Source organism: Colobus angolensis, unplaced genomic scaffold, assembly GCF_000951035.1.
Source record: "Colobus angolensis palliatus isolate OR3802 unplaced genomic scaffold, Cang.pa_1.0 Scaffold253, whole genome shotgun sequence".
Taxonomy (NCBI): Eukaryota; Metazoa; Chordata; class Mammalia; order Primates; family Cercopithecidae; genus Colobus; species Colobus angolensis.
This window is the reverse complement of record NW_012115744.1, coordinates 3,832,627-3,845,806: the sequence shown is the minus strand read 5'-3', so window position 1 is coordinate 3,845,806 and position 13,180 is coordinate 3,832,627. Positions and strand designations below refer to the sequence as shown.

Sequence of the window (13,180 nt, the reverse complement as noted above, 5' to 3'; positions counted from 1 at the left end):
AGGCCGAGGTGGGTGGATCACTTGAAGTCGGGTGGATCACTTGAGACCAGCCTGGCCAACATGGTGAAACGCCATTTCCACTAAAAATACAAAAAAATTAGCTGGGCATGGTGGGGGGCATCTGTAATCCCAGTTACTCTGGAGGCTGAGGCAGGAGAATCGCTTGAGCCTGGGAGGCGGAGGTTGCAGTGAGCTGAGATAACACCATTGTACTCTAGCTTGGGCAACAAGAGTGAAACTCTATCTCAGAAAAAAAGAGAAGCTATTATATTACCCAGGTAAAGAGATGACAAAATGATAGAGTCATGGCTGTGAGATATGATTTGTTTTAATGGTTCTTACTGTTTTTTCTAAGCTTTTCCATGTTTCTAAGTATGTCTTAGAATTTTTCCCATGATGGACATCACAAGAAAAGCTAATTAAATTTAAAAGAACTAGATACGGCTTACAAATACTTAATATAATAGAAGTGAGAATAACTTAAAACCTAAAGAGAAATGTTGAAGCAGACAGCCTTCTGAAATGAATTCTCTCTGCTTTCATGGATTATACTTAGTCTTCCCGGGATGACTTCACAAGCAGGAATGTTTCTGTGGCTACTGATTCATTCCTTCCTGGCAGACATAGCTCCAATGAAGTTGAAATATGATTGTTAATCCCTTTTATTTAGATGTGTGCTAGAATGGCACTGGAGGCACTAAGGATATAGACCAGGGCTTCTGTATGACTGTGAACACATAATTCATTTACTTGAGCCAAATTGTCTCCTAGCAGGGTTCAAGAAACTTGAATTCTCAAGGACTAAAATACACTGTCAGCTGACTTCTTTTCGAGGTTTCTATTTCAATTTGGAGTCTTGCAAACTACAATTATTTCTCAAAAGAATATGTAAAATACTGCATTAGTTTGCTAGGGCTGCCATGACAAAGTGCCACAAACAGAAATTTATTCTCTTACAGTCTGGAGGCCAGAAGTCCAAGATCAGGGTGTCAGCAGGACCATGCTCCCTCTGAAGGTCCTGGCGAAGGATCTGTTCTAGGCCTCTCCCAGCTTCCCTTAGCTCCTTGGCTTGTGGCAGTATAAGTCTCATTTTTACAGGGCATTCTTCCTAGGTGTCCAAATTTTCTCCTTTTATAAGGACACAATCATATTGGATTAGGACCCACCCTAATGACCTTTTCTTAACTTGGTCATCAGCAAAATAAGGTCACATTCACTGGTACCGAGGATTAGCATTTTAACATCCTTTTTTGTTCTGGAGGAAGAACAATTCAATCCATAACAAATACATTTAAGCAAATGTAAATATTTGAAGACACGTATTATAGTTTTCTATTAACTCCAGCTTTTTGAAAAATTTAATTTTACTCATCTGACAAAAGTAAAACAAAATACTCAAAAAATTAGCAAACTCTTCTTTTTTACTCCGTATAGATCTTAATTTAGAAATGCTTTTATAAGAATGATGTTTGTATGTTAGTATATGTTGATTATCATTAAAATTATAAAACAAGTAGATTATCTGAGTTCTTTGTGGAAAAGATCAAGTAATAACAAAAGATGATTTTTTGCCATTTTAAATAGTACTTTTAAATAGAAATACGATTGGGTCTTCCCTAAAATACTATATAGCTATGAATGTATACTCCCATTGGCTTTCCAAGTTACAGAACGCAGGAATGTAGGAGAGCCTCTGAGGTCAGGAGCTCATGTTGCTTCCTCCTTGGGTAAGTGACTCATTCTCAAGGGATAAAATCACGTAATAATCCCAAAGACATACTTCATCCATGTCACCAGCACAACACCGTTAGTAAAGATCGAATCCATTTCCCCAGTGGTTTGGGAGTGAGTGTCTATCTTTGGCAAAATCTAGCACAGCAGTTCCCACTGGTTTTGCACTCTTAGCTGTGTCTTGAATAATTTATTACTCAACATATAGTTGAAAGACTTGACAATTAATTGGTTTTAAGTAGGACCAAGGAGAGGAAAAATTGGAGCAGATCCAAGGGTTTCCCTATTACAAAGCCATGTTCACTCAACCAGTATCCCAGTAGACTTTTCTTGAGTGGAAGACAGAGGATCCAAGTTACAGCTAGCACACATGGGTGTACCAATGTCATCATTCACTACACTGGTGTGGGGATTTATTCTATCTGATCTTCAGAATTCAAGTAAATATAGAATGAGGTTGTACAAATCTCTGGGACTGTAGGAAGGAACTCTTTTCTCATGGTGACCTTCTTCCTGTCTTCTCTTGCTAGTTTAGAATCAATTTAAGTGTTACTGAAATTCTAGCCCTTGTCCTTGAAAAAGTAGAGACCTTAAGAAAGTTTCTGCTGCAACTGTCCTGAGTTGAATAATTTTCCAGAGATTTGTGCTTGCCAGGGCCTCCTTGCAGTCTCTACTTTCATAAGTTACTGCATTTTTTTGACAAACATCCTGGTCCCGTTGCCAGGCAGGAGTAAGGAAATGTGATTATTAAAGTTGAGAAATATGCACTGACCTTTGAAGGACCTACCAACATCCTGCACCCTGCAGAAGTTGAGCGTCTTTTTTCAAAAGCTGTGGGTGACATAATTTATAACTCTCATAGGCAGCTGGTTTCTTGGATGGTGGGTCAGAGTGGAGAGGGGAGGAACTGGATGCCTTGCACAGAAGGTGGTTATACTATACTATGCAGCCACAGCAGTCAAAACCATGTGGTCCTGACAGAGGGGAAGAGACAAAGATCCTTGGAACAGAATAGATCCCAGAAATAGAGATCCCAGAATGGACTCACACAAACATGCCAGACTCATGTTGACAAAGGTGCTGAAGCAATTCATTGAAGGAAAAATAGCATTTTTGACAATGTTACTGACGCAATTGAATATCCAAAAGCACAAGAAAACAAAAAGAACTTGGACCTACACCTCATACCATATACAAAAGTAACTCAAAATGGATCATGAACAACGTTTTATGCAAAACATGAAACTGTCAAATTTGGGGGAGGAAAAAACAGGAGGAAATCAGAAATTGGAACTTTAAAAATTAAAATGTTTTGTTCTGGCAGAGTGCGGTGGCTCACGCCTGTAATCCCAGCACTTTGGAAGGCTGAGGTGGGCGGATCACGAGGTCAGGAACTTGAGACCATCCTGGCTAACACGGTGAAACCCCGTCTCTACTACAAATACAAAAAATTTAGCCGGGCGTGGTGGCGGGTGCCTGTAGTCCCAGCTAATTGGGAGGCTAAGGCAGGAGAATGGTGTGAACCCAAGGAGGCACAGAGCTTGCAGTGAGCCAAGATCATGTCACTGCTCTCCAGCCTGGGCGACAGATCGAAACTCTGTCTCAAAACAACAAAATAAAAAACCTTTTGTTCTGCAAATGACTTTGTTGAAAGGATGGAAAGACAATCCTCTACAGACTGGAGGAAAATATTTGCAGATCACATAGTCAACAAAGAACTAGTATCTACAATATATAAAGAAGCCAAGCCTCAGAATTCAACAGTAAAAATGCAAATAATCTAATTAGAAAACAGACCAAAAAAAAATGAACAGACATTTCACTGAAAAAGATGTACAAATGGCAAACACATGAAAAGATGTGACTATCACTAGCCATTAGGGAAATGAAAATTAAGACCATAATGATATATCACTACATACCTTAGAAAGACTAAAATAAAAAATAGTGACAACACCAAATGCTGGGAAGAATACAGAGACCACATCACTCATACATGGCTGGTGGGAATGTAAAATGGTACAGCAACTATGGGAAATAGTCTGGCAGTTTCTTATAAAATGAAACATGAAAATTATCACCCAGAAATTATCTGGATCATAGATCCCAAAGAAGTGAAGACTTAGGTTTACATAAAAACCTGCACATGAATGTTCACAGCAGCTTTATTTGTGACACCTCTGAACTGGAAATGGCTTTCACTGAGTGAATGGTTAAACAAACTGTGGTCCCTTCATATCATGGAATGCTACTAAGCAATGAAGACAAAAAAACTATCAATCCACACAACCACCTGGGTGAATCTCCAGAGAATTATGCTGAGTGCAAAAAGTCAAACTCAAAAGGTTACATACTATATTATTCTATTTATATAACTTTTTTTTTTTTTTTTTTGAGACATAGTCTCACTCTGTCACCCAGGCTGGAGTACAGTGGTACAATCTCGACTCACTGCAACCTCCACCTCCCGGGTTAAAGTGATTCTCATGCCTCAGCCTCCCCAGGTAGCTGGGTCTACAGGTGCACAGCACAACGCCTGACTAATTTTTGTATTTTTAGTAAAGACGGGGTTTCACCATGTTGGCCAGGCTAGTCTCAAACTCCAAACCTCAAGCCATCCACCCACCTAGGCCTCCTAAAATGCGGGATTACAGGCACGAGCCACCGCGCCAGGCCAATATAACATTCTTAAAATGACAAAATTATAGACATGGGAAGCAGTTCGTGGTTGCCAGGAGTCAGGAAGGAAGGAAGAAGGCTTAGGTGCGTCTATGAAAGGACAGCAGAAGGGATCTTGGTGATGGAGTGTTCTTTACCTTAATTGTATCAATGTCAATATCCTGGCTGGGATATTGTTTTGTAATTTTGCAAGATGTGACCATTGAGGAAAACCTGGTAAAAGGTACATAGGAGTGTTCTGTATTAGGTCTTACAACTGTGTGTGAATCTACAATTATCTCAAAGTTAAAAAAAAAAAAAATTAAACAATAATGAGGTTGTTATAGCATACAAAATTACAATAAGTTGAAAATGGTAATAACTTAAAAACCAGTGCAAATATTAATTATTTTTCTAGCAAACAAGAGAATAGTCCAGTCACAAATGTGCATAACAAGTGCTCTTTCTGGACACCTCTTTTCTCCCACCCAGCCCATGGTTTATCCTTCCCCCAAGTATCTTTTATAAATGAAAGTTCCAAAGCCTGAAGGCATCTGAGCTCCTGTAGTAGTTGGACATCCGGAATTGCTCAGATTTCTACCTAATGAGATTCTGGCCTCATCTGTGGGCCCCGCACCATATGTTCGCAGTTTCTGCTGGACTAAAACCCAAATAGGGGTGGAGGGAAGAGCCTGTGTCATCTTAGACTCTGTAAAGGTGCAGCCATTCTCAGAAGCTCAAAACATCTGAGTTATTTGGGACAAGAGTAATATGTTTGTATCAGTAACCAAATATCTCCATAGAGAATACCAGCAAGAAATGTGGGTGGAAGAGTGATTAGAGAATCTGACCAAGACGCAGAGGTACGGGAGCTGAGCCTGAGTTACGGACTACTCCCACTGATGGTATCATTGAGCTGGCTGACAACTTGCTCCTCAAAACACACCATGTTTCAGCATAATTTAACCACAAAAGGCTCGCCAGCATTTTGAACAGCATCGTATCCCAGACAGAAACTGACAAAGGAGACTGAGTCGGCCAGTGGCTGCCAAAAGCTGTCCACACACACTACCTTGATCATTTGATCTCTGCTCTCAGGTGATGGGGCCTGCTTGATAAAAACCATGCAGCCATCTGACCTACTGGCAAAACATCTGCCATCAGCAGTGTCTGATTTCTTCCACTTTTGGTTCCATATTTGCTGCTTAGCCTAAAAAATAAGTGGAAATGTGTGTGGCCCTGGGCAGGACGCGGTGGTGTGTTTTTGGCATTCTTCAGAGCAGATAAATGACTTGAGTGAAGGATAGGAGAAAATATGTTTTCAAAGACTTGAGATTCTCTCCATAGGACAAGAGCTTCTAGTTTAGCTACTAATACAACAACCTCTTAGCTGAACATCGTTTTTTAAAAAGGATATGATTGCCAGTCTCTGTTCTGTGGGCACAATTCTTTCCAGAATAAAAAGTTCTGCCTTGCATTTGAAGTAAGTCCAGTTCAAGAAGAGCACTGCCTTTGAGGTCAGTGGGAAGTCAGTGTCCAAGCCTGTTCCACAGCATGCTGGGTCAGAGAAGACATTCATGTGCTGAAGCCCAGCCCTGAAATTGAAATTCTTATGAAACTAAGAATCTCATACAAGAAGAGGATGACTTTTAAAATCATAACTCTCCTATACATCAGTAATACATAGTCTCATTTCAATTGCCCTTATCTCTAGACTGAAGCACACTGGAAGTTGGTAAACCACAGGTCAAAGACCTTTCCAGCAGATCACATACAGGTGCATTATTGTTTGTAAGGGAAAATGTTTTCTTCATCTTCACCTGTCTGTGGGCTATAATACCTCCTTGATGAGCCACCAGGTCTGTATGATCTCCATGTGACTCACTGGCGTTTCTTTATTCTAATCATGAGTGACTTCAACACCCTGTCATTCTTTTGTTCCCTTCTGATGTTGAGCCATAACCTGCTCTGTAAACTCCACCAAACGGAAGGGCTTCGCCCCGGAATCAAAATTAATCATTTCACCACTTCTCTCACACATGTGAGGAAGTGTTGTGTTCTTCCTCTCGCCTTGGCAGCGCTGGTGGTCTTCCTTGCCCAGCCTAAGCCCCATCAACTCCCACCGCCACCATCCTCCCATGACGTGGCTTTGAGTCACCTCATCTGCTGGTGGGCTCCTGGTGATTCTCCTCAGGCCTTGTTTGTACTTCTTGTGTCTACTCTTAATGATAAACAATAGTCCAGGAGTACCATGATTAGGAAAAATATGTGCTGTGCTAAATGTTGATGGCTACCAGCATCCATCTCTGTGTCTCCCTCGCTGCCCAAGCTTTGTCCAGGCTCCAGCGACTGCCCAGGCACTGAGGCCACCTCCCCTGCAGCTCTGCACAGCCCCTACACAGAGCAGTGTGTCCTGCTTCTGAACTTGCTCCTGAAGGCATCAGGCAGGCACCTCTTCACGCTCTTTTTTCTTTTGGTTTTTTTGTTTTGTTTTGTTTTGTTTTTGAGATGGAGTCTCTCTCTGTCGCCCAGGCTGGAGTGCAGTGGCGCGATCTCTGCTTACTGCAAGCTCCGCCTCCCGGGTTCACGCCATTCTCCTGCCTCAGCCTCCCAAGTAGCTGGGACTACAGGCGTGCACCACCACACCTGCCTTATTTTTTGTGTTTTTAGTAGAGACGGGGTTTCACTGTGTTAGCCAGGATGGTCTCGATCTCCTGACCTCATGATCCGCCCGCCTCGGCCTCCCAAAGTGCTGAGATTACAGGCGTGAGCCACCGTGCCCGGCCTCATGCTCTTTTTTCTTTCCCAAGTGTAAGTGATACCTGGAGCAAGGTTAGAAAGAAGCCTTGTGCTGAGGATGACAGAGCCGCCTTTCTAAGATGGGAACTGTGCCAACTTTCCCCTGCTTACGTGAGAAATAAACCTTGATCCTGTTTTGCTCTGAGGAATCTGGGGGCTCTGTGTTATAGCAGCAGCATGGCTTTTACCGAATAATTTCTCACGCTTCACACTTGCCTTAGAAACTATGCTGACACTAATGCAGCCCCCAATTATATTATTATTTATAACCTTTGACAATGGTTTTGACTGTAAATAATGTAAAACATGACCCTAATTGACTGAAACTGCAAGGAAATATGTTATCTACAAAACCAGAAGTTGAGAGGTAGGACAGATGCCATCTCTGCATTCTGCTGTGTGCTAGCTTTGCCTCAGGATGGAGGACACCCTGCTTGGTTGCAGGATATCTGCTACAGGTTCAGGGATCACATCCAGAGATGAAATGTCCATGGAAGGAAGAGACCATCTCCCTCGGTCTTATCATGAGATATGAGGAAACTTTTTCAGGAAGTCCTCAAGAATATTTTCCCTAAAACTCATTCCTAAATTTATCGTGGTGAAATGGAATGATCATGATTAGCTTAGACTAATCATTTGGGATAGTCAGAATGTAAGTGTCAGCCAGGTGCGGTGGCTCACGCCTGTAATCCCAACACTTTGGGAGGCTGAAGTACACGGATCACTTAAGGCCAGGATTTCCAGACCAGCCCGGCCAACATGGCAAAACCCCATTTCTGCTAAAAATACAAAAACTAGCCGAATGTGGTGGCTCATGCTTGTAATCCCAGTTACTCGGGAGGCTGAGACAGGAGAATCAATTGAACCTGGGAGGCGGATGTTGCAGTAAGCCAAGATTGCACCACTGCACTCCAGCCTGCGTGACACAGCAAGACTCCTTCTCAAAAAAAAAAAAAAAAAAAAAAAATTTAAGTGTCAACCAGTAGGATCTTTGGAGGTCTTAACACCTCCCAACCTGTTCTGTCCTTAAATTTTATTGCTGAGCAATGTCTTTGCTCCTGTACCTTTCTCTCCATAATGGTGCTATTTATTTTGTGGTCATAAATACAGCTCTTAATTATTATTCCTGTTAGATTTCATATGTTTATCACAGCATTCCAGGTTGAATTGGATTCTGCTAACGCTTATGTTCAACCTACCTTCCAGCTTCAAAACTGAATCCTATAATATTTGCCAGATACCTACTATGTTCTCAGCACTGGGGTATGAAGAAGAAAATTCCTCAACCATCTCACAATCCAGTAAAAGCAAATGAGCAAACAGGTGTGGAGATGCGCTAGGCTTGGGGCCAGGCTCAGTCAGCTGCTGGAGCAAATCAGGGTGCATCAGAGCTGGAGCTGAGAGATCTGGAGGAAAATTCCTCAAGGGAGAAGCAGCCAGTGACAATGGGGGACCCTGAATTCTGTTTTTTCGTTACTGTTCTTGTAATATCTTTATCTCATATGAGTATCAGGATAATGCTGTCCTCCTAGAATAAATTTGGAAATAATCTCTCTGCTTCAGTTTTCTGGATGGGTTTGACTAGAATCAGAACTATTTCTTTCTTAAATGTTTGATAGAATTCACCAGAGATGCCATCTAGAGTTGAAGTTTTTTATTAGAAACTTTTTAACTATGAATTCAATTTTTAAATAAGTATAGGACTATACAGCTTATTTATTTCTTTTTGAGATAACTTTGGTAATGTATATCATTAAGGAATTTTTCTATTTCATCTCAGTTGTGAAATGTATAGGCATAAATTTGTTCATAATATTTCCATTTTATCCTTTATCTGTAAGAAGTGTAGTGTTGTCACCTCTCTCATTCCTGATATTGGCAATTTGCATGTTTGTTGTTGTTGTTGTTGTTGTTCTGATCATCCTGGCTAGAGGCTTATCAATTTAATTGATCTTCTCAAGGAACTAGCTTTTGGGTTCATTCATATTCTCTATTTTTTTTTTCTGTTCTCTATAGCACTGGTTTCTGCTTTGATCTTTATTATTAATTTATTTATTATTTACTTTCTTCTGTTTACAGTGAGTTTAAGTTGTTTTTCTTTTTATAGTCTTTCACATAAAAGCTGAGGTCATTTAAGACCTTTCTTCTTTTAATATAGGCATTTAGTGTTTCAGATTTCTCTCAGAGTACTGCGTTAGTATTCATCTCTGAATGAAAATGATATGTTTTCATTTTTATTTAGATAAAAATACTTTCCAATTTCCCTTTTGGTTTATTCTTTGATTCATGGGTGATTTCGAAGTATATTGTTTAGTTTGTATGTATTTTGAGATTTTCCTGATGTCTTTATGTAACTGATTTCTAATTTTATTCTGTTGTGGTCAGAGAACATCCTGTGTCTTGAATCATTTGAATGTTATTGAAGCTTGTTTTGATGGCCCAAAACATGATCTAACTTGGCAGATGTTTCATTTGAACTTTAAAAGATTTGTATTCTGCTGTTGCTGAACGAAGTGTTCTGTAAATGTCACCTTGATCAAGTTAGCTGATGGTGGTGTTCAGGTCTGCCCGGCACTTGCTGCCTTTCTTCCTGCTTGTCCCGTCAATCACTGGGAGAGGGGTGTTGAAATCACATTCTATAAGTATGGCTTTGCTCATTTCTCTTGCAATTCTCTTGGTTTTTGCTTCACATCACATTATCTTCATTCTCCGTATATAAAGTGTCTTCTTTCTCCGGCTGCTTTTAAGATTTTCTCTTTGTCTCTGGTTTTGGGCAATTTGATTATGATGTGTCTTGGTGTCTTAGTTGTCTTCATGTTTATGGTGTGTGGCTTTTGCTGAGCTTCTTGGATCTAGGGGTTTATAGTTTTCATCAAGATCAGAAAACTCACTTTCACTGGCTTCAACTGCAAGTGTATTAAGCCACTTAAAGTTGTCCCACAGTTTCACTGGTGTTCTTTTCATTTAAAACATCTTTTTTTCTCCCTGTGTTTCATTTTAAATATTTTAAATTGCTGTATCCTCAAGGTCGCGAGTCTTTTGCAATGTCTGACCTTCCCTGAATCCCATGCAGCATATTTTTCTCACACATTGCAGTTTTCGTTTCTGAAAGTTTTGTTTTTTAAAACGTATCTTCCATATCTCTACTTAATGTTTTGAATATATGAAATATAGTTACAGCCTCACAATATTTATGCTGAGTGAAAGAAGCCAGACCAAAAAGAGTATCTACACAATGCTGCCATTCATAGAAAACTCTAGGAAATGCGAAAGTAATAGAGAGTGACAGAAAGCAGATCCTGGCTGTCTGAGGGTGAGGGTGGGGCTGGGCAAGAGGGAGACATGACAAAGAGGCCTGAGGCAACTTGGGGTGATGATCTTGATTATAGTGATGGTTTTACAGTTATATGTGTGTGTGTGTGTGTGTGTATATGTATATACATATACATGTACACACACGTATATACACACACACATATATCACATGGCATATTTTAAGTGTGTGCAGTTTATTATCTGTCAAATATATATATATTATATATATACATTATTTTAATTAATTAATTTATTTATTTATTTTGAGACGGAGTCTCACTCTGTTGCCCAGGCTGGAGTGCAGTAGCTCCATCTCGGCTCACTGCAACCTCCGCCTCCCGGGTTCAAGTGATTCTCCTGCCTCAGCCTCCTGAGTAGCTAGGACTACAGGTGCCCACACCATGCCTGGCTATTTTTTGTATTTTTTTTAAGTAGAGACGGAGTTTCACCATATTGGCCAAGTGGTCTCGATCTCCTGACCTTGTGACCCATCCGCCTCGGCCTCCCAAAGTGCTGGGATTACAGGCATGAGCCACTGCGCCCAGCCTGTCAAATATATTTCAATAAAGCTGTTTAAAAAATAGTAATCTTGAGCCAGCTTGTTGGCTGTCATTCCTTTTCCTCGCCCAGAGACATTCATCCGTCTCTGAGGAAGAACAAGGGCCATAAGGCAAAACTAGCAGAGCAGTCTTAAGACCGCAGTGCACCCACACACTTGCCCTGGGGTCCTTGTCACCCTCTCTCTGCCATCCCACATGGCTCTCAGCGGTGGCGACTGTGCGGAGGGGCAGCAGAGACTGTGCCTGCTTGACCACCAGCACAGCAAATAGCTGCTCACCTGTCCAGTTATTTTCTTAGGAAAAAAAACCTTTAAAAATCCCTGCAAGATCAGGCAGAATGCATTTTGAAGCTGGGACTTTGATAATTATTGTTAACCCGTTTATGCCTGAGGTTGCAGTTTTTTGAATTTTTACAATCAGATTTTGGCGATGACCTTGAGCAATAGGATGTAAACAACTCCCACATGCTTAGCGTTCCAGTAATGGAATGCTAGGCGTCAATTTAAGTTGCCCTCCAGAAGTATTTTTTCAGTTTACTCTCTCACCAGCAAGGAGGGAGGTTTCTTTCCCCCAAAAACAGTGGCTCATACTGGGGATCCCCTTTCCTTTATGTCTTAGACTGATGTGATAAATAACTATTTACCTCATTGCTGAAATTCACATTTCTTTGGTTAGTGAAGTTTAGTATTTTTATATATGTTTGCTGACCTTCACATATATAAATATGCCTGTATATAAAAATATAATATATTAATATATATAGTCTGTTCATTTATGTGGCTTAGTTTTCAACTGGAATATTTAGCCTTTCGTCTGATTTTGCAATACCCTTTAAAATAAGAATGTAAACTTGTTCAATAGTCTATTTTTGACTTTTAATTTTTTATATTGACAGCTAACAAATTGTATATATATGTATACACACATATATATGTGTATGTGTATATTATATATGTAGTAAGAGTGAGTACATCAACACTTACCTGGAAATCATTATTTTTAAGTGAAATAACATATAACAAAACTAATTTTTTTCCTCATCAGGATTATAACAGAACAACATTGAACAAAGCAATGCTGTTTGAGGAGCTGGTGTGTGTTGTTTTATATATATTATTTAAATTAGTACTTTCCATAAGTCAGGCACTGTTCTAAATTCTTCAGAAGTATTAATGACTTTCATCATCATGACAACCCTGTGGACTATATTTTATTATTAGCTCCATTGAAGATTGAGCAAAATGAGGCACCAAGAGGGAGGATAATTTGTCCTAGGTCACACAGCTATGAACAGGCGAGGCTACTATTGAACCCAGGCACACAAGCTCTAGAATCCAGCTCTGAACCACTACGCTATCTTGTCTCTCAAGGACAGACCTTCCGTTCTGATTTTATAGATGTCTCAAACCTTATCCATAACCTGTGTCACTTCCCAGCTTTCACCATTAGGATTATGCTTCATAGAACCTTTTTCCATCCCAATGACATATAAATACTGATTTATTTTTCCTTCTGCTACTTATATCAGGTTGATTTGGAATTTGTTTCAGTATGTTTTTCACTTTTTCTTTTTAGCCAGCAGACATCAAGGACTTCTGAGGAGCCCGGTACCTTGCATAGGCACTACGGACCCTGTTTTGCTTAACCTACCCAGCAGCCAATTTTAGCAGACATCCTGGTTTTGCAGGTGAGAAGAATTGAGATACAAAGAAGTTTTGTTGATTTTTCCAGTTCATGCAATAGGTAAATGGGAAACCAGGATGAAAATCAAGGTTTATCTGTCATCAGACTGTTACTCATAATCACCATTCAGAGAGTTCAGATGTGGGACAAGATTCTAACTCCAGCCTTCTTCCAAGTGGTTCATTTGCCAGTTGCCCTAGAGTTACGTGTTGTCTTATTTGTTTGTTTTACTGAATCTGAGTATTAAAAGCCTTGTATCTTGTGAAATTTCTTTTAGGTCTAATAAAAGTGATGAAAGAGACCAGGATAACATTCTAATAATTAAATAAGATTTTTGAAATAAAGTCCTTATTTTGTAAATTTAACAATTGAATCTTGCTAGATTAATAACTCATTTTTCCTGATGTACTAATTCAACATAAAATGGTTATTCA

The 13,180-nt window shown here is 40.0% G+C and overlaps 1 protein-coding gene across 1 annotated transcript in view; it reads left to right on the top strand.

Annotated features, from left to right (window-relative positions):
* The window catches only part of PKD1L1 (polycystic kidney disease 1 like 1), a 182,873-nt gene extending 170,211 nt beyond the window's left edge, over positions 1–12,662 (top strand). The window contains 1 exon segment of the mRNA XM_011946807.1: positions 12,639–12,662. Coding sequence (XP_011802197.1) covers positions 12,639–12,662 — 24 coding nt within the window.
* Positions 12,663–13,180: the final 518 nt, after the last annotated feature.